This window comes from Pteronotus mesoamericanus, unplaced genomic scaffold (genome assembly GCF_021234165.1).
Source record: "Pteronotus mesoamericanus isolate MK-2021 breed Mesoamerican mustached bat unplaced genomic scaffold, CSHL_Meso_final contig_46, whole genome shotgun sequence".
In the NCBI taxonomy this organism is placed as follows: Eukaryota; Metazoa; Chordata; class Mammalia; order Chiroptera; family Mormoopidae; genus Pteronotus; species Pteronotus mesoamericanus.
The window spans coordinates 1835356-1850712 of NW_026555170.1; the positions used below are offsets into that span (position 1 = coordinate 1835356).

Consider the following 15357-nt stretch of genomic DNA (forward strand, 5'->3'; position numbering starts at 1 on the left):
GTTCTAAAGGACACATGGCTGTTGGAGGAAGCCTATGTTAGCCAAAAAGAAGGAGGTCCCTTGTATAACCATCGTGCTCAGTCACTGGCTGGGGCCACCCTGAGAAGGAGTTAACTGCCAGCTTGAGACTGACAGCTAATTGGACTCCCAGTCACCAGCCAGGTCATCTCCAGAAGGGGGATCTGAGAGCTATTATCTGCATCTCCGTGTCTGCCACAGGCACTAAGGGAAGAAGGGGGAGAAACCCCAGTTTTGAAAACAGGACTGGGAATTTAATTGTGCCCATAAAAGACCCAATGGGAAGTCGTATTAGGCATCCCTTTGGAGGATTTGTCCCTCTGTATTGTATCTCACTCTACCCCCAAATGTTCAGTGAATTTCTTGGTCCAATGACATTTGAGGAATTAAAGGGATAGGGCAAAGTGTGCTCTTCCCCATCTTGTCCCTGCATCTCAGCCTCCACTCAGAAACCACACCACTCCTGGATTTCCCAGAAGTGACCAGTAGCAGAGAGGACTGAGACTTAAGAGGGAGCAAACTGCAGCTTGAAAACAGATTGAGGGACACCCCTTTACAAACCAACCTTGGAAAGCAACCCTGCGCCTGAGGGAAAAGATAAGCTTGTCTTTCAGAATCTTTTGCTCGCTGCTATACAGAGTTCCTATAAAAGACCTACTATACAAATACTGAATGGATCATCCCTAAACAGCATTCACAAACAACTGCCTAACTACAGGGTGATCAGGAGGAAAAAAATGAAAAACCAGAAATTGAATAAGCTGTGCAGAAAAATTATGAGATCCTAGACAGAGCAATATCTCACAAAACTACTAATCCATTACATTTAAATAGGTGGACACTGTGTCAGTCTCTGGCACCCACAGATCCACTCACTGTCTTGTTTAGTTGTTTTTAAATAAATTACTTGTCAACAATTAAACATCACATAATTTGTGTTGAAATCCAGATTTCTACCTTTTGTTTAAAAATCCCAACATCTGGCAGTGCTGGGCTGGCATTCTCAATGTCAAAAGTGGGTGGAAATGAGTATGTCTCAGTTCTGTGAGCCGTAGGTCAGTGGGGCCAGCATCCCTCATCGGCTCCCAGCCACTGAGACCAGGGTAGGTCAACACTTGTCACTGAGCTTATGTCATCATCTGAAGTTGAAAACCTTTCTACGTCAATGTGTAAGAGGGCAGAACAGCAGATACATTCACTGTACAAAAACAAATTCATCAGAACTGCTTTTCAAGGTAATTTGATCATAGTCATCCACTTAAAACATTTGACCCAAGGTACAGATTTGCACCAAACACAAAATTGTATATATATACATATGTACTGTACATTCAAGGTTGTTCATTGCAGCGTTGTTTGAAATAGCAAAACACTGGTAGCTACCTAAATGTTCATCAGTAGGAGACTGGCTAAGTAAATTATGGAATACCCATACAATGGAATACTGCACAACTATTTTTAACGGGAGGGAGAATGGAGTAGATCTATTGTCAACTCAGAACACTCTCTGAGAATGTATTTTAAGAAACAAAAGAAAGAAGAGGAGAAAGGAAGAAAAGAAACCAGTGATTTGAAGGGACCGATAAAGTATAGTGTCATTCCATTCATGGGAACATTTTTCAGGGAAAAATGTATGTTATACATAGGAAGTTTCTGGAAGAATACACAAGATCAAGTGCTATAGGGGGAGTAGGTAAGAGAATCCATAGGGAAGAGTAACCTCTTTACTTTTCACTTCATAACTTTCTCTTTTTAAAAGCATGTACATGTGTTATTTTATTATTTAAAGAATAGATATTTTAATGATCAAAACAAAACCACATTGGTGATGGAAGTAAAATCCCAATTCAGAGAACATTATTTTCTAAGAAAACTGTCATTCTCCAACGTCAGAAAAAATAAGTGTAGCTATTCAACAATGACAAGGAGTCAGCTCATTATGAGTCACTGTGATTTAACATGGAAATAAAAAGGCCTATTTCACTGGACTGGAAATATGCAATAAAATATATAGAAAGTGCCCAACCTTTGCTGGCATTTAGTAAGTATGCAATGAAAGTTGCTGTCCCCAGACCTCCCACACTGCTCAATCCTGACTTTGTGTCAAAGACGGTACATGAACCAATAACCAACCTGGGATGGCTATAGCAAAACCCAAGATTTAAATTCCATTCCAGAATTTCCTTCTGGACTCCAGTAGACCCTTAAAGAATACGGGAGTGTGATCTTCAATCATAGAAGCATTTCTTCAAGATCTGCAGATGATATCACATCCATACAAGAACAATCTCATTGCCTGTTAAAAGTTCCCATTTCAAAGAGACTCCTCAATACCCATGCAGTTCCCCCCAACATGTCCTACCCCATCTCCAAAACAACAGCTTGATGAGTAGAAGCTAGAGCCCCCCCACACCTTCTACCCTTTTCTTTTCAAAGATCCCCCCCTAATGTCCCCCGTGCTCTCCCAAACGGTGCTTGAGGCCAAATACCGACTTTGCCCAGATGAGGAGAAGCCAATATTCAAGGAGCTCCCAAGCCAGAATTCCCTTCCCAGAAGCCTTTGTTCTTTGGAGTGTGATCTCCCTCTCTCGCCCTCCCTCGCCCTCCCTCTCCCTCGAACCTCAGCTCCTGGATTTGGCTGTCCACCTCTGGGCAGGAGGTGATGAGAGGTCAAATTCGCCCTGCAGTCCTGTCCCTTTGACCCGAAAGCCCTGGAAACGCCCACTCCAGCCCGACACACCCTCCCCCTACCCCCGCACACCGGTGGGGCGCGCTGGAAAGGGTTCCCACAGTGCATTAGCTCCGAACAGGGGAGGAGGAAGAGCAGTGTCACACTATCCAGCCTGTTGTCAATAATTCATGAGTTTCAGACTGAGGGGCACCAGTCAGAGTCAGTTTTCCCCGGATATGGGGAATATTAGACTTAAGCTCTCTTATCTCATCGGAATGTGCTGAGCACCGCATCTCAGCTGAGGAATAAACTATAAATCTTGTGCGTTGTTGTATCACTTGCCATCCAAACAGCCCCTTTTGACTGTTGCAATCCCTTTTCTTTTTAGCTGATCCGCTGACCTTTACTATCTCTCACCCCATCTGTCCTGCAGCCCTAAGAGATGGCAAAGATGGTTTTACAATCTTTAGCCAGTATAAATTCTATTAAACAGCAATCCCTAAAACTGAATTTCACAGACCTACATTTTCCCTCCTCCAACTGAAGGGACTGACATAGGGTTGCCAAACTGGTGTTTTCACCAACTGACACTTTCCTCAACTTACCCATCTGTTTTCCTCACTTTTTCTTAACAAAAAGACTATCTCTCTCTCTCTCTCTCTCTCTCTCTCTCTCTCACACACACACACACACACACACACACACGAAGAAAAGAACAAAAGCCTATCTCAGAATAAAAGATTATCTATTAAGTTAAATAAGCTTAGCTTTATGAAACTTACTCCATTTTCTTTGTTTTCCTCATTTTGCCTTGAACTAGTGAACACTTTGCCCTGGGTCAGCATTACTTCTCAGTCTGGCTTTTGGAGGCCACTGGGTTAAACCAGTTCAGACACTGGCACTTGGGTTTTCCAGGGCCCTTCTGCAGTGCGCCATAAGCCATCCTGATTTATTCATTCTCCCAGAAACCCAGAAGGGAGATCGTTTCAGCCCACTTGGCAGAAGTGGAGGCTAAAGTCTTGGACACAGAATTTATAGCTGGAGAAGACTTTATTCATCTTCTATTCCAGCATCTTCAGTTTATAGATGAAGAGTCTGGCTTGTAGCAGCAATAATAATTACTTTATAGTGTCAGTAATTACTATGGTTAGTAGTTTACAGTTTATGAAGTGCTTTTACATTCAACAAATATTTATTAAATTAGGATGGAGGCTAAGACCTGGGGACTTGGTGACTGCGGAGAAATGAGTGCTCTTGAGTTCTCAGTATTTCTACCACTGGTTCTCTGTAGTCCAGTCCAGCTAGGATCTTCATCCTGCACATGGTTACCACAGCGATCAGAGTCTGCCCTCCAGGCTTGTCAAGATGAAGGAGACCTTGAGCTAGAGAGAAGGGCAGTGCCAGGCCCAGCCCAGCTGCTCCCCTTCACGTCTCTCTCCCGGGCTCCTTTAACCTCACCTGAGACCTTCATGCAGTGACTCCCCGGGGACCACATGCTCACCTCCATGGGCAATCTCAAAACATTTGCCTTCTTATGGGCTGTCGCATATTTAGACTCAGACTTTTTCGGAGAAGATGGTCCATCCTGAAGTTTGGGAAGCAAAAGCAACCAACTCAAAGGTGCCTCTCCCCACTGGCCGCCCCTGGAAAATGACAATGAGCAGGCAGATGTGGAAGGAGAAATGTGAGGAAGTCTGCAGGTTCCTGCATGGGGCCTGGCCCTGCAGGAAATCTGGACGGAGAGCAGTCCTACACCCGCCAGAGCGGAGCAGAGGGGCTGCGGCGCGCAGCAGCCGTGGCCCGGCAGGGGTCGCCTGCAGCCACAGCATGCCCTCCGCCCAAGAGGCGGGAGCCGAGCAGGGGGACCGGTCCTGGCCAAGGGCGGGACCAGAGCCCGGCGCCGCGCAAGCCAATGGAGGCGGCTTGCCACTCGCACCTCCCTCCCCCGGCCAATGCGGAAACGTACGAAATTATGCTTAAGACGAGGTTGCTGCTGGGCGGCTGTGTTCAGTCGTGGAAGTCGATGCGGATGGCCAGCTCCAGGGCGGCGCGCCCGGACCCGCTGGCGAATAAGGTGGCCCTAGTAACGGCCTCCACCAATGGGTGAGTGCCCGGGCGGGGGTCTTTGAGGTCCCCTGCTATCTGGAAGCAAGTGTCCTTTGTCTCCCCGGTTCCGTCCTCTGGCCTAAGCGCCACACCGGAAGTAAGGAACCACGTGGCTGGCCCGAGGCCCCCACCGAATCCCCTGGCCCTGCTGCCTCCGGCTCGATTGCTCCAGTTCAGTGATGCCTCCGTCAATCCAGTGTCTTAGTGCCCTGGGCTGCCCCATCAACTGGCCCCACTTAGAGTCTAGGAAGACGAGACACCAGAAATTCAAGACAGCCCAAATTTCAAAAATACTATCCCACTGCCTGTATCGACTATGGGAATGTTCCAGACACCCCAGCTGGGCACCCCTGCAGGTCTCCCAGAGCCGCGCCCTGTACCTAGACAGAACGCAAGATTCGTGTATACAGAATTTTGTTTGACTAAGTATATTTTGGCCTCCCTTGCCCAGCCTGTCTCTCACCAACCATTCTTGTATATACTGCTTTGCATTCCCAATGGACTTTGCTACACAACAGCTGTACACAAATTTAAAATACAAATATACTCGAAATGCTAATGGATAACAGTTGCAAAATATGTAACACTTAGTCCCAGGAGAGTAATGTAAAAATTTACATTTTTAACCACAGACCCACCCTTTCAAATGCACCCCAAAACATAACTAACGACAGAATTTTGAGATGATGCAGAATAGTAAAATATTTGAGGGCAGGGCTCTTTTGAGTGAGACCCTCCAATCGTGGGAGTGGATGCTACTACACCCCTAGCTCATTTCTTTCCCCTCAATCCCTACAGAGTATGGGGTCTGTCCCCCGTGGTTGGGGGGGTGATGTCATTTTCTGGGAACCTAGTCAGAGGACCAAAACCGTAATAAATTACGTAAATGAGTGCCCAAAAGGAGAGCTAGAATTCAAACAGGGGCCTTCTGACTCCAGAGCCCATGCTCTCAGCCTCTTCCTGGTACTGGCCTTGACAGTCCATATCTCTCTCTGCTCACAGGATTGGTTTTGCCATCGCCAGGCGTCTGGCCCAGGATGGGGCCCACGTGGTGGTCAGCAGCCGGAAGCAGCAGAACGTGGACAAGGCAGTGGCGGCGCTGCAGGGGGAGGGGTTGAGTGTGACGGGCACCGTGTGCCACGTGGGGAAGGCAGAAGACCGGGAGCGGCTGGTGGCCACGGTGAGCAGCAAGGATAAGTGCACAGAGCCAGGAAGTGGCAGAAGGGCGCCAGCCTGAGCCTCCTTCCCTGCTTTCCTGGACAACATTGGTGTGATCCAAGCCAGCACTATTAACTACAACATAATCGTGTGTCCCGCAAACCCACACCAGTCCATCAGCACTCTTTTATGGTGTGCCTTTCTGTTATGTCTCTAAGAATCACCCCGTCCCAGTCAGAGAATCAGTGCTTCAACCCTGCATTAGCCCTTAGGGGCACCGCAAAAAAACAGTGGGTCCTGGTTCTCAAGTAGTTTCCAATCTAATTGGGCAAATGAGAAGGGTAGATACCATCACAAAATAGATGTTGCCACCTGTGAGCAAAGCAGCACTCCATCCCCTGTCCCTCAGCGTAGAGACAGTGTCTAGAAACCTGCAGGAGGTAACCACCATGTTTCAGCTGCCTGCTGTGTGCCGTTCACTTTGTTCAGAGGCTTACACAGGTTATCTCTAAACGTGACAACAACCCAAACAAGGCAAGGACTACTCTCCCTATTTATATTCTCAGGTGGAGCCATATCCCAAGGTCCCACAGCCAATAAGAAAGGAGCTGGGAGTCAACCCAGACCTGCCAAGCTACCAGGCATTACCCCATTATTGTTGGGTCAGGCCTTGGATGCCCATTTGGACTCTACTTTCAAAGACGGTGTCTAAGCCAGGATCAGAGTTGGTACTTGGCACCGGCTTTCCAGCTACACAAGAAAATACGAATATCTGGCAAAGGAGCCTCCCCTCCTCTCGGGCTCAGGGCCTACACTTTATTCCCTGGAAAGGAAGGGAAAATCTACCCAAGAATGGAAAGTGTAGGATTGTGCTATTGGAAGGTAGCAGAAATGATGTGGTAATCTTCTTAGAAGAGGGGGATGTGAAACAATAGTAGATGGCATAAGGGTATTCCATATTTAAGGAACCATTTGGAAATGCTCAAATGTGCATCGAGAGAGCCAAATGTAGGTCCAAGAAAGTCACCTTGTCTGGCATAGGCTGCTGGACAGAGCCTGAGATTTGGGACCTTGATCCTGAGGGTGAAAGGAGCTACCTGGGATCCTGGGCCAATTAGTGACTAGCCATATGAAATGTATGTAGCAACTTAAATGTCAAAATCCTGCCAGGAAAACCATCTCTCACCCCATCTGTCCTGCAGCCCTGGCCCAGTGGTGGGGTTTGAGCAAGACTGTTAGGGGTGGGTGGGATAGACACATGGAATAGGATGGAATTCCAAATGACCCTGCAAAATGAGCAGACAGCCAGGGGGAACTGAAGGGAAGAGGGGAGCACTGTCAGCCCGCAGCAGAGAGGCCAAGTTCAGGAGCGCTGGTGTAACGGGCTGGTGGGAAGAAGAGGGCACAGGGGCCACCATAGCCTCCCAAAGAAGCGGGGACATCCTTGCAGGAAATAAGAGGCCATGCGAGGTTTTGGGCAAGATGAAAATGGTTATAAAAGGAAGAATCTGTCACTGGTAGGAAGGATATATTGGAGTAGAGAAAACTGAGCCAAGGACATCAACGAGGAAGTTGCTGTCATTCAGGCCTAGAGCAGTGGTGGTGGATGGACCAGAATGGATATGCCTAAGAGACATTCAGTGGGAACCAACCAAGATTTCTTTTCGAACTCAGTGTCAAGAAATGGGAAACAGGAAGGATGAGTCAAAATGACTCTCAGGGCAATGTCAGGATGGAGAATAATAGGACACTTGTTAGCAGTTTGAGAGGTGTTCTGTCTGTTGCCAGTTGTCACCCTGTGGTGAGGAAAGCTGCCACCCAAGGACAGTTCCTACCCAGCCCTCCCAACCTGCACCTTGAATCTTCTCAAAGGTGTGGTGAACTGAAACCAGACCAGCCGCTTCTCCACTAGATTATGCTTTTTCTAAAAAATGTACCTATCAGAACACAGAGCAAACACTGCTTAACCACTTCTGTGTAGTGATAGCACAATTTAGAGGAAGACTCAAAAGACACCAGGTGGGTAGTCAGAGTACATTTCTCATTCATCTTCTGTGGTTCTCTGTCTCTGTTCACTCAACACCCAGCCTCCTCTGCTCTCTGCGCTGGTAGGCCTGGAAGGAGAGGGGGCAAGATGCAGAGCAGAAATAAAAAGTGCTCCAGGTGATTCTGGTGCAACCCCCCATCTTCCCCCCACTGTCAGGCACACATGTACAGGGCAAGCACACATCACTTTCTAACATGTTCTGCACTTTCCTAGTCACAATGTCATAGGCCAGACTTTGGCAGAGCTAAGGCAAGTGACCACAGCTTTGTGCCTAGACACCAAAATTCAAAGAGTGCAGAGTTGTGCTTTTTACATGTTGACAAAATTTACATGTTGACAGCTCAGGCCTTCCTTCAGCAGTGTAGAAACATCTGAGCTTTGCACCCAGTTAGCAAGAATAGTTAGTTAAAATGGGAGCTAGCAGATGGTACACATTGTTAACAACACCCTTCCCTGAGCCAAATCGTGAAGCACGGAAGTTGACTGAGGGCCCATTTACTGCTGCTTGCCCCCGGCATCAAAACTGTCAGTTCTGGGCAAATGCAAAGTCTGGTTTCAGGGTAGTATGTTGTTGGCAGATTCTCTTTGACCACTCCTTAATCATGCATGACTGCCACCACCTACTTACGATTTAAGGAAGTAAGATGTTACCTTTCTTAGTTTTCCCAGTTTCAATCTCTGCTCTGCCTTGAATTTACCATGCCTCCAAGCCAAAATAAAGGTGAGGTGGGGGGATGGCATTATAACCAAGTGTGGAACTGCTTTAAGCCCAGACTGGTGTCCCCCCACCCCGTCAGACCGATTCCAGTCCTGCCACCACTAACTAGCTTTGTGCCCTGAGCAAATCACTTTGCTTCTCCCAAAGACCAAAGTGAATAGGCCTCCTATTCTTACCTGGCCCTAATATGTCATTCCTGAGCTATAGGGCCTTGAGAAATTAACTCCCCTGGACCTCCGTGTCACCCCCTTCACCATGAGGATGTGGTGTTTTAGGACCCAAGAACCCCCTCCCAATGGTAACTTTCTATGAGTCTATTTAAAACAGTTTCTCTATTCCGGTAGGTATGAACAGGTCGAGTTGGAAATAATGGTAACAGTAAGCACTTGGAGAAATGGGACTGGGACTCAGTGTGAAAAGAGAAAGAGTCTAGAAATAGATTTTGAGGTGACAGGCAGTGAGAGCAAAGGAGCTCCCCAAAGAGAAAGTGTAGAGAGTAAGAGGTCAGCAACAGCCTTAAAAGAAGTGAGGGCCAGAAGATGCCAAAGAAATGAGACAACCCTAAGTGTTTAGCAGCAGAGGTTAGGGTAGCTTTGGAGAAAAACGTCTCAAGAAACGGAGATGTCATTTCGACCTCATTTTGTACCTAACAAGGAATTCTTTATCAACATTGATAAATGCACCTCCCCGACAGACCCGGTGCCCTGATTTAGACCCTACTCTCTCCAGGCTGTGAAGCTTCATGGGGGCATTGACATCCTGGTCTCCAATGCTGCGGTCAACCCTTTCTTTGGAAACCTAATAGATGTCACTGAGGAGGTGTGGGACAAGGTAAGAGAGGATTAATGCAGCAGGGGGCCTCGGGGAACGGCAGAAAATTCTGCCTGCTTTTAAAATGCATTTGTCAAGAGCAATGTAACTGAAGAATCTTTGCAATTTGCCGTGCACCTGAAGTGCACCTGGTACAGAGCTAGTGGGGGTGGGGGGCTTCCTCTTTCCCTGCCCATTTCTTTCATTGCTGCTTCTCCCAGTTTTGTCTTCTTCCATTTGCTCCTAGCGAATCGCCTTCTTCCCTATAGCCCCACCCCGACTCTGCCCTTATCCGAGCTTATCCGGGCTCTTCTTCCTGGTTTATTTCCAGCAGATGCCGATAACTAATACACTTCAATTTGCATACCACCCGTCCCTTTCTTCAGCTGCTGAAAAATAGTGTTTCTCATTAGTTGGAAAACTTTAATAGCTGCTAGTTAAGTGAAATACCAGTTCTCGTGAAATGACCTAAGTTGCTGCTTTATAACATACAGCTTTGAAGAAGACCTGCACGCTTTTCTTAACTGCGGTGTCAAGACGGTTGGAGCTCCAGGTGTCTAAATTCAAGTGTGGAATGTTGGTTTTGTGTCAGCATGTAAATTATAAAGCCTTAATTAAAATATTTGTCTTTGTTTATTAAGGTTGATATTCCCTCGATATGGAAATGCTCAGGTTTTTTCTAATTGCCCATAGTTTTCCTTTTTCTTCTGACGTCATCAATAATATCTCAACTCTGAAGTTTAGAATACTGAAATATTGTGCTTTATCAGTGTTTCACACACATAGAGACCAAAGTGCCAAAGGCTCTTTCGTGAGTTAGTTCCTGATTGATATTTTTTATGCAGAAAAACATCTTTCATGAGCAGTCTGCATGGAGACCACAGGAAAATAACTTTAAGCCAAGTAATTTTTCTGTTTAGTTTGCATTTTTTTTTAAATATCATAGTACATCGAATCTAAATGCCAGGGTTGATTCTTGATTGAACCTTGGACTTTTAAAATAAGGGCATTTAGGGAACAATTGGGGAAACTTTATTATGGACAGCACATTAGGTAAAATCATCATTATCAGTGTTAAATTCCCTGGCTCTGATTGTGGACTGTGGTCTGTAAGAGAACATCCCTAAATCCTTAGGTATTATGACACCTGCAACTTAACTTCAGTGGTTGGGGGGGGGAAGCTGTTTAAGTACATAGATAGGGCAAATGGGGCAAAATGGGAACAGTTGAGGAATCCAGGTGAAGGATATTCATTGTATTTCTTTTTCAACCTTTCTGTAAGATTGAAATTTTTAAAAATAAGAAGTTTGCTTGGGGGTGCGGGGAGGGTCTATCCCTGCAGCACCTAGAACAATGTAAACGAGGGTCATGCATTTGTTTTAAATTATGGATGTGGAGTTTTGATTCTAGCCTGTGCCCCAGCTTCCCCAGAAAGCGCCTCCTCATGGTCCCACTTTCCAACAAATGTCCAGCCAGACAATCCATCCTGGAGGGCCAAGAGCACCTCACTCCCTGAACTCAGGAGTCAGAGGAGTGCTGGAAGGCTCCAGGGGACCAAGGGCAGGCCGCATTTCCCTGAGAAGCATGGCTCATTCCATGACAGGTCCTAGGAGGCCAACCTCATTCCAGATACTCCCTAGTCAGAAGAAACACAGAAAATCCAGCTCAAATCCAAAGTAGCCATGAGAGTTTAGGTCCATTCTAGGCCAAATCATTCAAGTACATGGCTAGTTGGGAAACAAGATGAAGCAGGCTCCATTTTTTTTTTCTCACCCAAGCCTAATGTTTCTGTCTCTAGCTGAATAAGCTGGTGAAAGACAGTTCTCCCCCTGCCTTGGTTTCCTCCCTGATAAGGTCCAGGGAAATCCTCTCTAAGATCTCCACCAGCCCTAACAAGCAGATGTTAGGGACCTGACTATGACTCCTCACCGCCCTGCCCCCCTCCTCCTCTCATGCTGTTTCTTCTTCTCTTGGTTTCAGATTTTGGACATTAATGTGAAGGCCACAGCCCTGATAACAAAGGCAGTGGTGCCAGAGATGGAGAAACGAGGGTATGGAGAACAAGAAGGAGTCTCTCGTGGTCTGAGGGCAGGGGGTATCTCTGCTGGGGAAAGCGTCATTCTCTTCATTCTCTTCTTTTTCCAGAGGCGGCTCAGTAGTGATTGTGGCCTCCATAGGTGCCTACACCCCACTTCCTGTAAGAATCCCTTTCTTTGCTATTTCCATCCCTTCCTCCGCCCTGCACCTTTCCACCCCTCCCATAACACGAAGAAGTTTGTGTCCCCTTTTAGAATCACACTACCAAGTCCCTTCCCATAAATAGATGCCTTGCCTCCACAAACCCCAACCTAGGGGAGATTTAGCCACAAGACAGTTTTCTAACTGGGACCCTCCCCTAACAGGACATGCCCTGTTACCTACTGCCCTTGATGTCTTCCAGTAAGAACCAAGAATGAACCAGAAATAAAGAGATTAACCCATTTCCTTCTTTCCCCCAGGGCCTGGGCCCTTACAATGTTAGTAAAACAGCCTTGCTGGGCCTCACCAAGAGCCTGGCCGTGGAGCTGAACCAAATGAACATTAGGGTAAACTGCCTGGCACCCGGAATCATCAAGACTAACTTCAGCCAAATGGTGAGGAGGGGCAGTCCTGCGTCCTGCTGGGGAAGCCTAGCGCCTGGGTCCTGCGCTCCCAACCACCCCTGCCCTCCTCCCCAGGCTTTTCTAAAGCCACCTGTCCAGACCAGTCCTGCTCCTTTCTTTTTATCGATTGACTGATTGATTGTAGAGGGAGAAACATCAATTTGTTGTTCCATTTATTTATGCATCCACTGGTTGCTTCTTGTATGTGCCCTGGCTGGGGATGAAACCCTCAGCCTTGGTGTATGGGGACAATGCTCTAACCAACTGAGCTACCCAACCAGGGCGACCTGCTCCTTTCTTGAGGTATGCAGTGGAGACTGAGAAATTCAGATTCTATTCACACCGTTCCGTATCTCCGTAAGTGGGTGGAAATTGGGAAGACCCAGGGGAATGCCTCACTAGAATTTGAAAAGAATGACCCAGAAGAGGGCCGTGGAGAAAGACCGGGGGCTAGGATGGGCTAGGAAGTGAAAGAGGGCATCTCTCCACTTTTCCTCTCAAGTGACGTGAGGACAGACAATGTCTCCCCTCTCTGTCCCTCCCTTTCTTCTTCTTTCACGTAAAGAGATTCCCTTTTTCCTGCAGTTGTGGATGGACAAGGAAAGAGAGAAGAATACAAAAGAATTCTTGCGGGTGAGAAGGTAAGGCTGTCACAGAGAGAGTTAGGAGGGATAAAGACTGAAAGGCCTGGTCCCCCACACAGCCTGCATCTTGTGTCCCTTGGTCCCCCGTACAGCAAGGGCATGCTCTCCTCTGCCTCAAAAACACACACACTTCTCAAGTACGTGAACGCTGCATCACTAGAGGGGGGTATGTGCAAGGAGGTGCCCAGGTTTCAGCAAAGAAGAGCTCTGGGAGAGGCCCTGACTCCTCTCCCCAGCTGGCTGTTTGCCTGCACCTCAAGGCATCCCTATCTCCCAGGGACCAAAACCAAAACGTGCTTTTTTAGTTGTCTTTGAATAAAGAATCATGTTTTCAAAGCTCAGGTTGATGACCCTGAAACCCAAATAAAAGGAATGAAGATCTTTTACTAAGTCCCCTAACTCCCCTTGCCTACGAAAACTAGACCCTTCCCCAATGGGCTGGATGAACTGCTCAGGTACCTTCATCTGTCTCCCTTTCCTCCAAGTTCCCTGCCTCTCTCCAGCTTCTGGCTTCTAAGAACTCTCTTGTCTTAAGCTTCTCCATTTGTCCCCCAAGGACTACTTGTGCAAACAAGGCCTACTTATGGAAGGAGACCCTCTCCAATTCTCCCAAAGCCATTCTGATGCCAGGCATGAGCTGCAGGCCTAGCTCAGAACTCACTAATTAGTTAGGGTACTGTCAGCTTAGAGCCCCATCTTTGAAAGGGCAGGGTGTTAAGCCTTCCTGATGATTACAATGTACACTAGGATGAAGAACCACTAATCCAAACCTTCTGGTTTCAAGATACCTACTCTGCCCCTCCTCTAGAGCATTTTACAGCAGTTATGTTAAAGTGTTCCCAACTATGCAATCACTGATACAAACACTGAGAATGAGCACATTCTCACAAAATGAACCTGACCCTAAGGGACAAAAGTAGATTCCTGAAAAAGCTGGCTGTGAATTGAAGCTGTGCAAGGGAGTCATTTTAAACAAACCACTTACTGTCTCACAGACTCCCTGATACTTGAGTAGTATGCACACGTGTGAAACAAATTTTTTGAAGTATGAAATAGCTACTCACCAGTTTATCTATACAACTTTGGATTTTGGTGTCCTGAGTTCTCTAAAGCAGCAGTCCCCAACCTTTTTGGCCCCAGGTACCGGTTTCTTTTGTGAAAGACTGGGGCGCGGTGGGGGGATGGAGGTGGGGCTCAGATGAGCTTCGCTCTCCAGCCAGGTTCTTAACAGGCTGCAGACAGACCAGTATCAGGAGTCGGGACCCCTGTTCTAAAGAACTAAGTATGTCTACATTATTTGAATATAATTTATAGTGGCTTTTACAGAGAACAGTATTCATGCTTATACTAAATTGCAATAGCTTATTATCTTAACCCTAGTTGATGGACTTGTACACTGGTCCTGAAAAATCATCTGATACTTTTTGATTAAGCAAATTTCATTCCCTGTGGGCCAGGTCAGTGGGCCTGGCCTCTTGGATTTTTACTCTCTTCCTTGTTTTCCCTATACCCCAGGATAGGCCAGCCAGAGGACTGTGCAGGCATTGTGTCTTTCCTGTGTTCTGAAGATGCCAGCTACATCACTGGGGAAACAGTGGTAGTGGCTGGAGGGGCTCTGTCCCACCTCTGAGTACCTGGAGAGAGCCTTCAAGAGCAGAGATTGGGCTCCAACTTCTGGTCCAGTTCCCTCATTCATCGAATGGCCTTTCCCACCTCTACCTGTCATACTGCTCACCTCATACCCTACCCCCACCCCCACCCCAAATCAATTCTGCCCTGTGACAAAATCCAGCCTTCCCTGCTGTCAAAGTTTGGTCTTATGAGGATACCCGCTGTTGCTGTAGCCTTGGATAAAGACCTCCGCTGAGGACACAGGGCAGGCCTGCTGAGAAAGCTGAGTCTACCTTGGCAAAAAGCAACTGATTATATATATATAAATATATAGACAGTCATTACTGTGACTCTAAGGAATTTGAGGGAGATGGAAAAGAAGGAACCTGGAGTTGAAAGAAGGAGTAGGAAGATTGAAATTTAATAACTTGCAAATGAGGTGCAAATAAAATGCAGATGATCATAGTTGTTTTGAATCAATGTGCTCATTTTTTAGTTTGGGGTGCATAGGTGTGGTAGCTGAGCAGAGAGCGTAAGTCTGAGTGGATTGGATGTCTGGGTCCCTCTAATCCTCCTTCCTAGTCTCCAGGACCTGAGCCTGATGCTCAGGGACGGAGGTGTCTGCAGAGCTACCAGCTGGAAGGAGGTGGCACGGGAATTCCCAGGTGCTACATCCGCAGGGATGGTGCCAAGGGCGCCACAGGGATCCCCATGGCTGGGTGGGCAGGAAAGGAAGGCCGAACTCCTCCAGATCTGGCCAAGTCCTATCCTTGGATCCCGAGTTCCCTCGCAGGTTAGCGAGGGCGAGGTGCGCCGGCCCAAACAAACAGGAAAAGGGAGGTGCCTTGCAAGGATGACAGGGGTACTCAGGCCCACAAACAAAAGAAATGGATTTTGCTCAGGGTGCCCTAAGAGTGTGTGGCACGCAAAGC

At 47.2% G+C, this 15357-nt stretch overlaps 1 protein-coding gene across 1 annotated transcript; it reads left to right on the forward strand.

The window, feature by feature from the left end:
• The first annotated feature begins 4659 nt into the window (after positions 1-4659).
• Positions 4660-14788, forward strand: LOC129074147 (dehydrogenase/reductase SDR family member 4-like). Its single transcript, XM_054577842.1, has 8 exons — positions 4660-4792; positions 5798-5975; positions 9448-9549; positions 11509-11579; positions 11674-11725; positions 12027-12161; positions 12756-12811; positions 14330-14788. The coding sequence occupies exons 1-8, from the start codon at positions 4662-4664 to the stop codon at positions 14442-14444; spliced, it is 840 nt and encodes a 279-aa protein (XP_054433817.1). The 5' UTR covers positions 4660-4661; the 3' UTR covers positions 14445-14788.
• The last annotated feature ends 569 nt before the right edge of the window (positions 14789-15357 follow it).

Bases quoted from the DNA above. Each gene is read 5' to 3' on its own strand.
- LOC129074147 (XM_054577842.1), top strand. From the start codon at position 4,662: ATGCTTAAGACGAGGTTGCTGCTGGGCGGCTGTGTTCAGTCGTGGAAG. The intron at 11,726-12,026 runs GTAAGAATCCCT...TCTTTCCCCCAG, and splicing joins GTGCCTACACCCCACTTCCT to GGCCTGGGCCCTTACAATGT. The intron at 12,162-12,755 runs GTGAGGAGGGGC...TTTTTCCTGCAG, and splicing joins AGACTAACTTCAGCCAAATG to TTGTGGATGGACAAGGAAAG.